At 41.9% G+C, this 14,026-nt stretch overlaps 3 protein-coding genes and 1 pseudogene across 4 annotated transcripts; 3 read left to right on the top strand and 1 right to left on the bottom strand.

The window, feature by feature from the left end:
• Window positions 1-830: 830 nt before the first annotated feature.
• Window positions 831-1,573, top strand: LOC135644041 (dof zinc finger protein 5-like). Its single transcript, XM_065161420.1, has one exon. The coding sequence runs from the start codon at window positions 956-958 to the stop codon at window positions 1,412-1,414; it is 459 nt and encodes a 152-aa protein (XP_065017492.1). The 5' UTR covers window positions 831-955; the 3' UTR covers window positions 1,415-1,573.
• A 174-nt stretch (window positions 1,574-1,747) lies between these two features.
• Window positions 1,748-4,255, top strand: LOC135644029 (interactor of constitutive active ROPs 1-like). Of its 2 annotated transcripts, none has more exons than XM_065161402.1 (4): window positions 1,748-2,207; window positions 2,821-2,885; window positions 2,957-3,110; window positions 3,210-4,255. In XM_065161402.1, the coding sequence occupies exons 2-4, from the start codon at window positions 2,872-2,874 to the stop codon at window positions 4,125-4,127; spliced, it is 1,086 nt and encodes a 361-aa protein (XP_065017474.1). In that variant the 5' UTR covers window positions 1,748-2,207; window positions 2,821-2,871; the 3' UTR covers window positions 4,128-4,255. The 2 variants fall into 2 exon arrangements, with proteins under 2 accessions (XP_065017474.1, XP_065017470.1); XM_065161398.1 differs by having other exon boundaries at window positions 1,749-2,220.
• A 92-nt stretch (window positions 4,256-4,347) lies between these two features.
• LOC135644036 (3-deoxy-manno-octulosonate cytidylyltransferase, mitochondrial-like) lies at window positions 4,348-8,349 on the bottom strand (annotated as a pseudogene).
• Window positions 8,350-9,764: 1,415 nt separating this feature from the next.
• LOC135644017 (uncharacterized) lies at window positions 9,765-13,987 on the top strand. The gene is made up of 3 exons (XM_065161373.1): window positions 9,765-10,075; window positions 10,765-11,040; window positions 12,424-13,987. The coding sequence occupies exons 1-3, from the start codon at window positions 9,932-9,934 to the stop codon at window positions 13,747-13,749; spliced, it is 1,746 nt and encodes a 581-aa protein (XP_065017445.1). The 5' UTR covers window positions 9,765-9,931; the 3' UTR covers window positions 13,750-13,987.
• The last annotated feature ends 39 nt before the right edge of the window (window positions 13,988-14,026 follow it).

The following is a 14,026-nucleotide window of genomic DNA, read 5'->3' as shown; positions in this document are numbered from 1 at the left end:
CAGGGAAAAGCAAATGCTTTTCGATCTAAAAGGAAAAGCAACGATGCGACCTCTAATTATCCTGTGGGAAACCACCAATTGGCCGAAGGAAGGAGAGAGAGAGAGAGAGAGAGAGAGAGAAAGAGGGAGCTCCTCAATTGTTTAAGTGGAAATCTTTTGAACAATGGTTGTAAATTACTGTGATACCGATCCAACTTTCTCTCGTCGAGCAGGCCTTCATCTGTTCGTCTGGCCCTACTTTGCTGGTCTTTTGCCAGAATCAGATGGCACAAGTAATGATTGTGCAGCATGGATTTCAAGAGATGTTGGGGAAAAGAGGCAGTGAATCTATTGTGCTGAGAAGTCCAAAGCTGTTGCTAACTGCACCTGGTTCCAGCCAGCTTTGCTTTCAATGTAGAATCTGACGCACTTCAATTCTGACTGTTCTTTTCATGTTCTTAAAGTTTGTTTGCAGACATTTTTTCCACATGAGTCAGGAAAGCACTTGAGAAGGCTTTGGATAAAGCAAGTTGTTTGGAAGCAGGACCATCGATAAAGTCTCTATGAAGTTGTTTTTGTGCAGTCTACATGAACAAAGATCAACGAATAATTGACAAGAAAAGCATTTAAAGTTACTTCCGGCATCTTATAAAGATCTGAGAATTCTTTTATCAGTTAAATTATCTATCAGCTTAAACTTTTATTAAGTACTCCACTGCGGACTTGTCCCATCAAAAGATGGTGGCTTGAGAGGTGAACTTTTGCTGTCAAGAGGTCGCCTTTTCTCCATACAAAATTCTGCTTTAGATTCTTTGAACTGCTCTATCCAATCTGCCTAAGACGGCACTCATAGAAGGGAGTGCATGTCCCATCTTATATACCCTACTCCCCTCCCCTCCCTCTTTTAGTTACTTGTATCAGCTCCCTCTCTCTCTCTCTCTCTCTCTCTCTCTCTAGATCTCCCTAACTATCTAATATGATGGGCGAAGTGGACGAAGCAACAAGTATCAAGTTGTTCGGCGCAGTGATCCTCAAGGAAGACACACAAGCCAAGGAGAAGAAGGAGGCGAAGGACGAGACCGCGGCGGCCAGGGAGGCAGCGTCGGCCGTGGCGCTGCCGTGCCCGCGGTGCCAGAGCAAGGAGACCAAGTTCTGCTACTTCAACAACTACAACGTGAACCAGCCGCGGCACTTCTGCAGGGCCTGCCACCGCTACTGGACAGCCGGGGGCACGCTGCGCAACGTCCCAGTGGGCGCTGGCCGCCGTAAGATGCGCCGCGCGCCCCACGCCGGCGCCACCCCGTCTGCCGGTGGCACCACCTGCGTCATGGCGTACCCGTCCCCTTCGTACCTGGCCGATCGGTGGCTCCTGCGCCAGCGCCTGGAGGTGCAGCCGAGGGCTGACTTCGCGACCTTCAATCGTGGACTTTGTTGACTCGTTTCGGGTCGGTGCGTTGGACCGTCTGGAAACGGGACACGTCTTGCGATTCCCATGGAAAAGTGGTGCTTGTTATTATGCGACTCATTTTCTAAAGCATTTCTTGTCATCATCATCATCATCATCATCATCATTATTATTATTATTATGCGTTGAGATTTCGGCGAGGAAAGAGATGTATGTCCCGTCGAGAACTTGGGAATCGAGCTGTCTTTTAGTTTACGAGATACAATCAAATGCCATGTTTGATGATCAACAAAATTATTCATCTCACAAATGGATATCGATCAGAGATCATAGATGCTTTGGGATTCATCCAATCTGATTGGCTTCTTTAAGATTCGGAATACCTGTTATTTATAAACATTTTTAACTTCATAGAAAAAAAGGTAGCATACTAATATTATTTCTGGACTGAAAAGTCCATCAGCAGCACCCTTCGTCCGTTCTCCAACCTCATTCACTCGCTGTCAGTAGCCAACGAAAGAAAGCTTTTCCAGGGAAGATGAGCAGCTCAAAGAAGAAAGAAAGAAAGAGAGCGACCTCCGCCTTCTTTTCTCGCTCTCACTTTAATTCAAACGCATGGCTCGGGAAACGGGCAGTGCTTCTGCTGTTCCGTACCAAACGGTAAAGACACTGTGGCCGAGGGTGGAGGGTCGATCTTCCGCCTTTGATCCGCGCTGCACGGATCTCACAGCACCATTTTACCTTTGAATTAATCCCCACCTCGCTTCCCTCTCGCTCTCCACAAGCTTTCGAGTTGATGCTTCGGGAGATCGGTCCGCGTGGGGTAAAGCTCTCGGGTTGGAACTTTCTTTCCCTTGCAAGTAGAATTAATTTTGATTCTCAAGCCTCCTCCTCCTCCTCCTCCTCCTCCTCCTCCTCCTCCTCCTTAGTAGTTTCTCTGATACGCTCATCTTTCCTGGTCTGCAAGCATGTTCTTCCTCTAGTTTCGGGAGTCGCTTCACCTCTCTGCTATATACCAGTAGATCTCATGGTTTCTTTTGTATATCTAATTATGGCACTGCAATGGACATGTTCCCATTTGGAGACACAAGTAATTAATGAGGTAGTGGTGCGGTCCGCTGCCTCGAGCATGCAGGAAATTTATTGAATGGGGACGCTCCATGTTCGCATTCTTCCCATGGTTTGGCCTCACAACGCTGGGGTTGAAAACCTTCGAATCACGTAGAGATTTGCTGTAAAAATGATCAGATCGGCCGGTGCCGGTGTTGGATTGCCAGGATCTAAATGTGGCGTGTGGGGTGCAGATTTCTGCTTCTTGTCGAGTGGGCGTGATAGTGTTTGAAATTTGAATTGTCTCCTCTGTTTATTTATTCTGCCGTCTTCCTAGTTGATGTTATCGGTTGTCGAGCCAAAGCTTTATCTGATCTTGCAAGCAGGTGGTTGGTGATCTCTTGTGACGAGACTTTCCTGCTTTGAGCTTCAATCCAATGTCGAAATCCAGGTAATGTCAGGGTGTAGATTCATGTGTTTGGCTTTTGATTTCGGAGTTACCGATCATTTGTCGGGAAACAGAGGAACGGAGTTGCCGCAGAGGCGGCCGCAGCGTGTGCCGCTCCACCAGAAGACCAACTCTGAGGTCAACAGCCTCCACCGCACAGCGGTGGCCGCAGTCGATCGCCGTGTGAAACCGGAGAAACGGCAGTCCCCTCGTTCTACCTTGCACGAGGTGAGCTCCCCCCCCCCCCCCCCCCCCCCCCCCCCCCCGTGGCTGTCCGTTTTGATCTCGGCGTCGATGATTCAGTCCTTGTGGCTACCGTTTCTGTAGATCCAGAGGAAGAGCGGCCCCAGGGTCACCGATCTGGAGACCAAGCTCGGCAGAGCGCTGGTGGAGCTCGATAGGCTAAGGGACCGACTGGCCTTGGCGGAAGCCGCGAAGCTCGACGCGGAACGAGCTCTCGAGATGTCCAAGGAGCAAGTGCCCGCCGCCAGCCCAGTAGCGAAAGCAGTTGAAGAAGAGAAGCTTCTGCTTTCTCAGGACTCCGATGAGATATCCGAAGTCACTCAGGAGGCGAAGACCGAAGAGGAGAGCATCAATTCACCGAACACCAACGACGTCTTCCAAGTAGTAGCACCGACCGAGCCCATTCACCATGGGAAAGACGATGTCAGCAAGCCTGAAGAAGACGAGACAGAAACGGCGAAAGAAGAGGAGAAGACAGAGGAAGAACAGTGTAAGAGGGTGGAAATTCCGGACTCGACTGAGATGGTCGAACTCAAGTCCAAGCTACTGGAGAAAACGACAGAGGTGGGGATTCTGCTAGAAGAGAACGTGCTCTTCAAGAGGAGAGCAGCGGAGGAGACCGCGAAAGCGACCGCCGCAGCACGTGCCAAGGAAGAGGAGCTCATGACGAAGCTGCGATCAGCGGAAGAGGAGCTGAAACAGAGCAAGGCGAAGGAGGAGCTGCTAACTGAGCAGCTGCAGGCGGCAGAAGGGGCGAAGTCGGTGCTAGAGGCGGAAATGAATCTGCTAAGGGTGCAGACGGAACAGTGGCGGAAGGCCGCCGAGGCGGCCGCCGCGGCACTGGTCCCCGGCGACGTCGGGGACGAAGAATGGGGTCCAGCGCTGATGGCCGGGGATGGCATGGGGGAGGAGGGGGTGGTGGCCGGAAGGAGGAGGAAGAAGGGGGTGGCCGGAGTTCGCATGTTCGGTGAGCTTTGGAAGAAGAAAAACCTGCATAAGTAGAGATCGTGCGCTCTTTGTATTCGTATCTCCTTGTTTCGATGTACCGAACATGAAGCTGTAGGGAAGACGTATTGGTTTGGACTAAGCTTTTGAACCTGATGTCGGATCATATTCGAATCCGGATTCATATTTTCGGATCTTTCCAAATCCGATAAGAATCCAAAAACTTGCAAGTCAAACCTTGTTTAAGTAAATGCTACTCATACATCAGTATCTTAAAAGTATGCAAATCATGCAAACACTTGAAAGAATCTTGCAAGATCAACAAGGTGATATGAAAAACACGTAGCTTCCATACCTCATAAGCATCATCGTCTAGTTCATGTCGTCTCATTATAACTCTTACGATATATTTCTTTCTCGCATGAATGCTTCTATTATATCAACATCCTCGGGAGAATCAACACCATGAGCATCGTGGTTAACCTTGATTACCTGTATCAGAACAAGCCAAATTGAAGACAGAACAAAGAAACACCAGTGGAGGCATTCAATTAGAAAGGCCAATTAATACCAGGATGTAGGCATATGCTCATGATGTGCATCACCAATCGATCTCAAGAAATTAATACGATACTTGTATACAGAATCATGGAGATTAACTGATCAAGAAGCAGCAAGACAGCTAAACTCTTGAATCGAAAGCCAAAATTTTCTTGTAGTCATTGCTGAACTATTATAATATCAAATGACAACATTGGCTGGAAACTTATAGTTTATCTAATCTCGAAGATGCTAATGTTAATTTAGAAGCTCTTCGAGATGTTATTTTTGACCATCTATATCAAATTTCAGATGAGTGCATTGGTCATCTACTCTGCCACATGATTGGTTTGTTCTAAAAATTATATATTTCTCAGAAATGATTGTTGAAATAATATTGTATACTCATGTTTTCATTCTCAAATCTTCCACACCGAGGCAATGGCATCATATGCAATAGGGAAAAAGGCTATAATCAGTTAAGCTGGTAAATGTATCAAAGGGTTGCACTGGTGTCAAAATAATTTAAAGAAAACGCAGACAATTATTAAGGCCAGCTTCTTTTAGTGATGACATGAGCATACAACAAGGATCATGACGTGTGCATGAGCGAGCATCTTGTGCCAGCATAAGTAGGTGGTTTCTAGTGACATCACATGAAAAATGTTGCTACAAGTCAGAAGAATTAGCAACTGCACAGAGTAAATCTAGTGATATATACCAAATCTAGAAATTTATTTACTAATTATAAAAGCTGGAACGTAGTCAGTTCGTATGCCAAAGATGATATGAGAAGTTTAGATGCTCACTTTTAAAACAAATAAAAAATGAACTTTGCCCTATATAATCCTGAGATGATATGGAATGACATATGTGCAAGTACCTTCGTTCTGTAACCATTTTCGAGAACTTTAAGTTGTTCAAGGTCTTCTTCTAGTTGCAGGGGAGTAGGTGGGAGGCTCGGGTAGATTCTTAAGAAATTTGAATCAAAGATCTGGCTTACACAGAAATACCATACATTAGGAGTCTCAATAGAACAAGGAACATAAATGTTTGTTAAAAAAAAACACACTGCAACATTTCTAATTGTAGATAATAAAGGGCACATAAACATTTTCAGATGAGTGGCATACGGACCTGAATACCCAAGTGAAGTAGATAGGGGTACTGTGGGTTAACCATCCCGGACCTGAATCATGCAAACATATGATCATTGCAATGAATGGATCAGAAGTTCCAGGATATCTTGTCATGAAGAATTCAAAATTGTGACATGAGCAAACCTAACTTGTTAAATGGGATCAATCCCCTAGAGAAGTAGATTGCATAACCATGACTGTCAATCACACACTTTACCCTATTTGGGTCAAGTCCATCCTCAGGTTTTAAGGATGTAACAGCAGTACTGAATACCGCATCAGGAGATCCCTACAGAACACACAGTGTGCTTTTGGTGAAACTAAGTATAACAGAGAGTTACATAAAAGAAGCAATCTGAGGTTCAAAATGGCAATAAATTTAGCTGAGTTTATGGGAACTTGGATGGATGTCTGAAGGAGGCAAATGAAATTATGAAAGCAACAATACCAGGCTACGAAACTGGAGATGAAAGCTCCAGTCCATACTATGTCAATAGCAAGAAAAGCAGACAGTATATGTCAACCAAGAATGTTCTCATCTGTGAGAAAATAAAGTCTTGCAGATCTCAGAATATACCTTTGAACTAGTCTACATTTGTAAATCCTTGCATGTTTTTGTAATGTAATTACAACTATGTAGATTCAACAAATTGTGACAGCAATATTCATAGAACATTAGTATTTAAAGTAATATTGACTGATACGCACTTTTATAAAATTGAGTTCCATTAAATTCTAGAAATTATATCATGCATAGCCTGCAAATGATTCTTCCTATAGCAGCAATTCAATTACTGTAACAACAGCAGATCATAATCATTCAACGCTAGGTCATAGATGGAGGAACTAACAACACCTTGCATTATGCTCAAAGGTGTAAACCTGAGAAAAAGAAAATTAATGGCCAGAAGTCAGGCAAAGAGTTGCCCAATGCATATTTGGAACAGCTTATCATATTGGATTAGCTCGGAGAGTGTGTAATACAAGTATAAGATCTTTGGAAAGATTATTGGTGATTTCTCTAATCAGACTTGTGAAGAATAAATCAACCTAACTATAGTGCAGGTTCCTTGAAATGTAGCTGACATGCCAGTAGTGTCATGTCTTTCTATTGCGTCATATTGATCTGTTCTCAATACAATCTCAGAAAGTATAAGCAAGAGCATAAAAATATGTGCTAAAATGTAATTTCTGCATAGACATCATCAATTCATCCATGTCAGATACACTAGATTGCTGTTTAGGATTTTTCTAGAATTTTACCAGATAAAGAACTTGATGGAAGTATATTTTTGGTTATCTTTTATAATTATCACAAAATTCTGTCATTGCAGAAAAGGATACAGTAAGTACCACTCAGTTGAAACATCTGCCTGGTGAAGGAAGTGTGACAAGCCTATGTTGAATGGAATATATACTTGCCTTCAAATAATTTGTATTTGATGATGCACGGAATCTAGAATTAAGTTGAAGAGTAGGAAGACATACAAAGACATCATGGAAAAGCAACTAAATACCTGCAAAGATTTAACAACACCATCTATTATCTATGGTTCTATAAGAGGCTCATCTCCCTGGATATTGACAACAATGTCATAGTTTTCCCCAAGCTTTTGAAGGGCTTCATAACAACGTTCTGTTCCTGAAATTAGTTGGACAATGCAACACTTCACAATCTAACTGTAAATTTGAGTTGCGGATCTATTCACCTCTCAAAAATCAATGAACAACAGTAATTATGTTATAATAAAATAAAGAGAATGAAACACAGAAAAAAAAAACCATTTTTGCACTCTTCTGAGGTCATTATCACATCAACTCCAAATCCTCTACAACATTCTGCAATCTTCTCATTGTCTGTCGCCACAACTGCAAGAACAATGATGTCATATACCAAGGCATAAACAGATTGTTTGGAGGAAACAATTGCGAAAGGTGTTTTGGTAATAATACAATAAGTATGTAAAAATCCTAGATGTATGGTCCAATAAACAAAATTTTAACATGATTAGCAATAAACAAAGCTCTGATGGCATCAAGTAAATCTCCTTTCTTCTCAACAATTCATGCCAATTACCTTCCTATTTGGTCCATTCTAGAGATTTTATAAAATTTGGACCAACTATAGTTTATCATGCGTGAAATTTTCTACCTAAGCTGATTTTTAATCAAGAATGAGGAAGAAGTGGGCGCTAGCATGTTAACACAAGCAAGAGAAATCACGCTGCCTTCTACGAAACTAGCCTAAACATTCGTTATATTTGAATCAAGTAAATAAATTTGAAGGCAAATTACCAATGCGATCCAAAGCGGACGCCAACTTTGCTCTCTCCCATGTTCTCTGACAACAAAGAATAACCAACATATTTGCACACATAGATTCTGATTTTAAACTGCAATTAGAACCCAAGAAACAAGAGAGTTTTTACGATGAAAGCCCGAGATCAAGAGTGTTTCTACCGATGAACCTGGATCATTGGTTTGCCAAGGATCCGGACGAGGGGCTTTCCGGGGAAGCGGGACGAGGCGAAACGGGCGGGAATGATCCCTACCACCCGGCTCCGGTACTTGCCCAGCCAGGAGAGGAGGCCGCCGCCACAGCGGCAGCAACCCCGAGCACCGCCGCGGTCTTGTCGCTCGAGGAGGAGGGAGCGTGGGTCGTCATCGAGCGCAAAATGGCGTGGGAATTTGATCGAACAATTGCTGCTCACGCCACCGCCACAACGGCAGCGACCCCGAGCACCGCCGGGGGAACGATCCGCGTCTTGTCGCTCGAGGAGGGGGAAGAGGATGACTCGGAGGAGGGAGCGTGGGTCGGCAACGAGCGCAAAATGGCGTGGGAATTTGATCGAACACTTGCTGGACTTGCTGATGAATACCGACAAAAAAAAACTCTCGGAGGATCCAAATATTACACTGCACGCCGTTTCTTCCTTAAGACGAGGATATATTTGTACAAATATCCCTCCCAAGTTACTGTTTTTTTATATTTTCCATTTAATTTAAGCTGACAAATATTCTCTTCTTCTTTTAGTTAATCTCTATCGATTAACGATGACAAACTTGAAATTGATACTAAATGGTATTTTAGGAGCTTAATATTTTAATTATTAATTAAGTGATAACTATGATTAGTAATAGCTTAATATTTGTCTATATTTCAAAAGATGTAAGTGTAAATTATTATTATTATTATTATTTATTAGTCAATATAAATCAAAATCGACTGATAAATATTAGCTGAAAGATATTCATAAAAGTTTTAGATTATCTGTAGGGACAAATATAAAAATTCATTGACTTTATATACTATTTTTCAAACAACATTATATGATTTTTCTGAGCTTATTTTTCTCTCTGTGTAATTTTGGAATGTTGTCACCTTTAAGGTAATTAATTAACTAATTATTTAAAATATTAAGATATTCATATGATTTAAGTCATGGTTTGATGGCATGAGCATGAGAGCTCAAGAAAAATTATTCCTTGGAGTGAAGCTTAAAAGGTGATATTGAAAATGGAGGATGATTTTAATGCTTCTTGATTTTCCAACTCCAACTAAACATACTTATCACTAAAAGTAAAAAAAATATATTTAAATTATATCAAAATAAAAAATATACATACAAAAATTATAATTTAAGAATTTTAAAAATGATTTATACTTTTAATTAAACTAATTAAGCTAATTATGATATATATATATATATATATATATCATAATTTGTAAGAGCAAAAATGGTATTTTAAGATATAGGGTATATTTGTAAAACAACCATCTAAAAATTTATATTTCCATCCTTATCGTCACCGACCACCCAAATCAAAAACCAAAAGAACACGGATAAACTCAACACGAGTTAATGTCAAGTGTCTCTTTGTCGCCATTTAGCTTAAACGAAACCCGCGTTATTAATACATTTCAGGTCGTTGCCGCCCTTTCGAGGTTGGTCTACTTCGCGAGTTAATGCCCCCCCACAAGAAACGTGTAGCGAGTACATCTTACCACACGATGCTGTACGCTCGTGCGTCGAGGCTTACTTTTCCGCCTCGACGCCGTCGCGCTCTATAACCTACCCGTCGTCGACGAAAAGCCACCGCTCTTGTCGTCGGCTTCCCCTTTCCTTCGAGACGAAGAAAAGAGAAGGTTGTAGCCCTAGCCCTTCCTTGATCTCTTCTTCCATGGCGTCTGGTGGATCCGCTGGTCGGGCTGGCGCCTCGAGCTCCCGATCGTTTGATTTCGGCTCCGATGATGTCCTCTGCTCCTACGACGATTACGCGGCCCAGGACATCTCGATCGGGAAGCGATCGGATCCTCCCGGGAGGGTATTCTCCTTTCATGATCTTAGTTTCTTTGTTCCTCTGTTTGTAGCACGTCTTGGTGCCTCGTTGTTTGTGCTATAGTGATTTGGATTGGTCCACCAATTTGGTTTGCTGTTTAGAGTAGATATCGACGCTCATTTTCTCTCGTAACATGGGGCGTCACTTTGAACGCCATCGATTGGTCTAATGTAATCGATGGTTCAGGGTACGGAAGAATTAGGGTTTTCCTGCTTATGCAAATACTAGAATGATTCTTTTCTAGGGCATCAATTCATCGACGTATTAAATATTTTTCGTCGGAATCTTGGGATGATTTCATCGTATTTTTTGGGTAAACTTGTCATGTTAGTCAATGATAATTATCTGAACTTCTATGTGCAGAATGTGAAAGTCGACACCATCGGTTGGTGTTAGTAGTAATTTATTATTGTATGTATCATTTTCCCCATGTTGACATGCAAATGGATTGGGCCTTCTGCAAGACTTCTTCTCTTTTTTTTAAGTTTAGCCATAAGATTGCACTCTTTTTTATTTGTTTATCTCTTATACATATCACTACTATCTAAGTTAATTATCCTTATTATGTTGAATTCACTAGAAATTTAATGATAAGTCCATTACTCAGTTCATTTGGCCCAGTCGGCTGGTCATTTATCTGATATTGCTTACGTCCCTTGATGTTCTTGGAGCAGGATTTGCATGAGAGCAGGATAGGAAGACCATTGGTAAATATTTATGAGCAAGAAGATTATTCCAGGGAGGATATAATATCTGCTGTCGAGAAGTGTATGAAGAAATATGCTGATAACCTACTTCGATCTCTTGACGGTATTAGTGGCCGGTTGTCACAGCTGGAGATATTTTGCTACAAACTTGAAAGGTCGCTGGGTGAACTTCGAGCTGATTTCCTTCAGGATCAGAGTGAAAAAGATCTGAAGTTCAAGTCTCTCGAAAAGCATCTTCAGGAAGTAAGTTTTGATGCTCATATCACATTTGATTATTGTGAGTTTGTAACTGTTATATAATTCCTTTTGTAGAGCTAGTTAAAGGAAGACCCTTTTTTCTTTTAACTGATTTTTTTAGCAAGTTTATATATGACAATAGTGATTATTTAAAATTTTATAATATGTGCATGCTACCTACTAAGTACAAATCTCATATCTCAAGCTTGCTATCTGTCTATGTTTGCTAGAAACGATGATTATTTTATGTGCTAGATGATCAAACATTTCCTAGCATCTTCTGAGTGGAATAGTGTTAGCATGTTTTGTAGCTTTCGACTAATACTTGTGTCCAAAGTGCACATTTAATATGAGGTTGCAGAAGGACTGCCTAGCTTAGCTTAGCTGATAAAGATTTTGTCATGTCATGGTTCTGGGTTCTGGATTAAAACCGACATTCACCACTTATTGTATATAAGGTTGTAAACAAGGAATACTATCTTAAAAAGTAGGCATCCAGTCCACTTTTACAAGTAACTGGTTGTTGATTATAGTTTGTCTGTGATGATGACTGTGTTATATAATTTCTATTCTTCATATTCTAGCCAATCTTTGGCACAGAATGAAGAAAACAAAAACCTATATATCATGTAGGATTCTTAGATGGTGGATAAGTGCATTTCGTTGGTGTTTGAAGAACCACAGGACATTAAATAGGCTTGATCTTGTAATTTCTCTTACAAATGTTATTTCTTGATCTGTTAGAAAACTGAGAAAATAGAGGACCTATATGCATGTAAATTCTATGTTAAAAATGATGTCATCTGTGAAATATATCAGAAGATCCTATCATCAGCTATTGTTCAATAAAAAATGGTATTATAAGCTATCTTGACAGAAACTCAGATAGGATTAAGAGGCTAGTCATAGCCATATATGTGTTGAGGTTGTTTCCACCAATAGAAAAAGGTTTACAATGACAATGATAGATTCCTTATGTAATGCTTGCCTGTGGTCAATGTGACACCAAATTTATGTTAATGGCCATGTGGGTATACTTCATCATATTGTAGGTCTGTCAGGTTTCTCATTGGTTTTATTATTTTTTTCTTCGTACTATCATTGGAAAAAGTACAAAGTCTGGCTTGCACATTTCTGTTATGTAAAATCAACATATACTTTTATTATGGATGCACTTGAAACTGATAAGAGTTCAGTTTCAACTCTTGTTCTGTATGCTATTGTGATACTCATCAGTCTTATCCTATTAGTTCTACAATGCTTTGTTGAAGGTTCATTTTAAAATATATAGAAGTCTTAAATTGGAGGATATTTTTTTAAGTACAGCATTTGTTATATGATAGTTATTCATTTCCTTTTTGAGATATGTCTGTTCACTTGCCACGTCAGGTCCACAGGTCTGTTCAAATTCTGAGAGACAAACAAGAACTCGCTGAAACTCAGAAAGAACTGGCCAAGCTTCAACTGGTGCAGAAAGAATCTGTAGAAAAGAATGAAAATGCTGTTGCACGATCAGTCTTAGATACAAAAAAGCTGGATGACAAGCCAGACGTTGCAAACCAACAGCTGGCCCTTGTTCTACCTCACCAGACTAGTGCTCCAGCAGTGCTTCCAGCCGGAACATCTCAGCCAATCCAACCATATAAAGAACTACCTGTCCAGCACCAAGTGCCTGTCTCTCCTGACATCCAACAGGACCAAATTTTAATGAACCAAGCTGGAAAATACCATCTTCGACATCAAACTTTGCCACAGGACCAGTGCAGCCAACCCATGCAATATGAGCTACACTATGTGCAAGCAAGACCTCAGTTTCAGAACAACCCAATTCAGGCACCACCACAGCAGCCACCGATAGCGAACCAGAATCAGCCTCCGTCATTGCCTAGACAACAGCTGTTGCCTCCACAACCAGGCCATCCAATGCCACAACAGGTGGTGAAGCTTCAACAACCTGCTTCACAGGCTCAAATCATAACTCAAACGCCACCATCTTATCCTCCTTATCCATCTCAACCTGTGAATCCTGTTCCTGAAACATTTCCTGGCAGCATGCCCATGCAGGTTCCTAATCCGACAATTCTGCAGTCTGGTGGAATTCGTCCTGAAGTTCTGCCATTTGGTTATGGAGGAACAGGCAGCTCAGTGTCGCAGCCACCACCCTTGCATAATATGCAGCTCCCAGTCGTGTCGCAGCCACCGCCCTTGCATAATATGCAGCAACAGATGCAGCTCCCAGCCGTGTCGCAACCACCGCCCTTGCATAATATGCAGCAACAGATGCAGCTCCCAGCCGTGTCGCAGCCACCACCCTTGCATAATATGCAGCAACAGATGCAGCCCCCAGTGAGTCAGACCTCTATTGGACCACAGTTTGGCAAGGGTGGTTACATGGGTAGTGCAACTTATCCACCGACACCATACAATCCACAAGCTTACCATCCTGCCTACAGCTATCCACCAAGCAACCTTCCAGCTTCCAGGAACCAGCAAGGACCTCCTAGCAATGGTCCAGCTCCGCACTATGAGACTCGGCTGATGCGCAATCACCCCTACGGAGACATGATTGAGAAAGCTATTGGAATGGGATATGATGGGAATCAGGTCATGAGCCTTGTTCAGAGGATGGCTGAGACTGGTCAGCCTGTGGATTTTAATTCCCTGCTCGATAGATTGAACGGACAAGCTGCTGGAGCAACCCCACGAGCATGGTAAGACGAACATTTGCTTTATGTTGCAGAGGTGGTTTTTCAATTGTCTCCTGCGAGTATATATGGTGTTTGTAGATATAAAATTCCATTCACGATAACTGGGCGTTTCTCATAAGACCTGTGGTCAAATGAAATTTGAGAGTAGGACCATGATTTATCAGATGTTGTGGTTGGACAAAGACTATGGAAAACCCTAATATTTTCTTGGAGCACATATAATTTATATTGCGTTTTGCTGATCAGCGTGGATTAATATGCTTTGCAACTGTGTAGGATTAATT

Source organism: Musa acuminata, chromosome BXJ1-4 (assembly GCF_036884655.1).
Source record: "Musa acuminata AAA Group cultivar baxijiao chromosome BXJ1-4, Cavendish_Baxijiao_AAA, whole genome shotgun sequence".
NCBI classification, from domain to species: domain Eukaryota; kingdom Viridiplantae; phylum Streptophyta; class Magnoliopsida; order Zingiberales; family Musaceae; genus Musa; species Musa acuminata.
Note: the sequence above shows the minus strand (reverse complement) of the source record. Positions and strands in the feature narration are given on the sequence as shown.

Coding starts and splice junctions, on each gene's coding strand:
- LOC135644041 (XM_065161420.1), top strand. CDS start 956: ATGATGGGCGAAGTGGACGAAGCAACAAGTATCAAGTTGTTCGGCGCA.
- LOC135644017 (XM_065161373.1), top strand. CDS start 9,932: ATGGCGTCTGGTGGATCCGCTGGTCGGGCTGGCGCCTCGAGCTCCCGA. Junction 10,076..10,764: donor GATCGGATCCTCCCGGGAGG/GTATTCTCCTTT, acceptor TTCTTGGAGCAG/GATTTGCATGAGAGCAGGAT. Junction 11,041..12,423: donor TCGAAAAGCATCTTCAGGAA/GTAAGTTTTGAT, acceptor TTGCCACGTCAG/GTCCACAGGTCTGTTCAAAT.
- LOC135644029 (XM_065161402.1), top strand. Junction 3,111..3,209: donor CTCGTTCTACCTTGCACGAG/GTGAGCTCCCCC, acceptor CCGTTTCTGTAG/ATCCAGAGGAAGAGCGGCCC.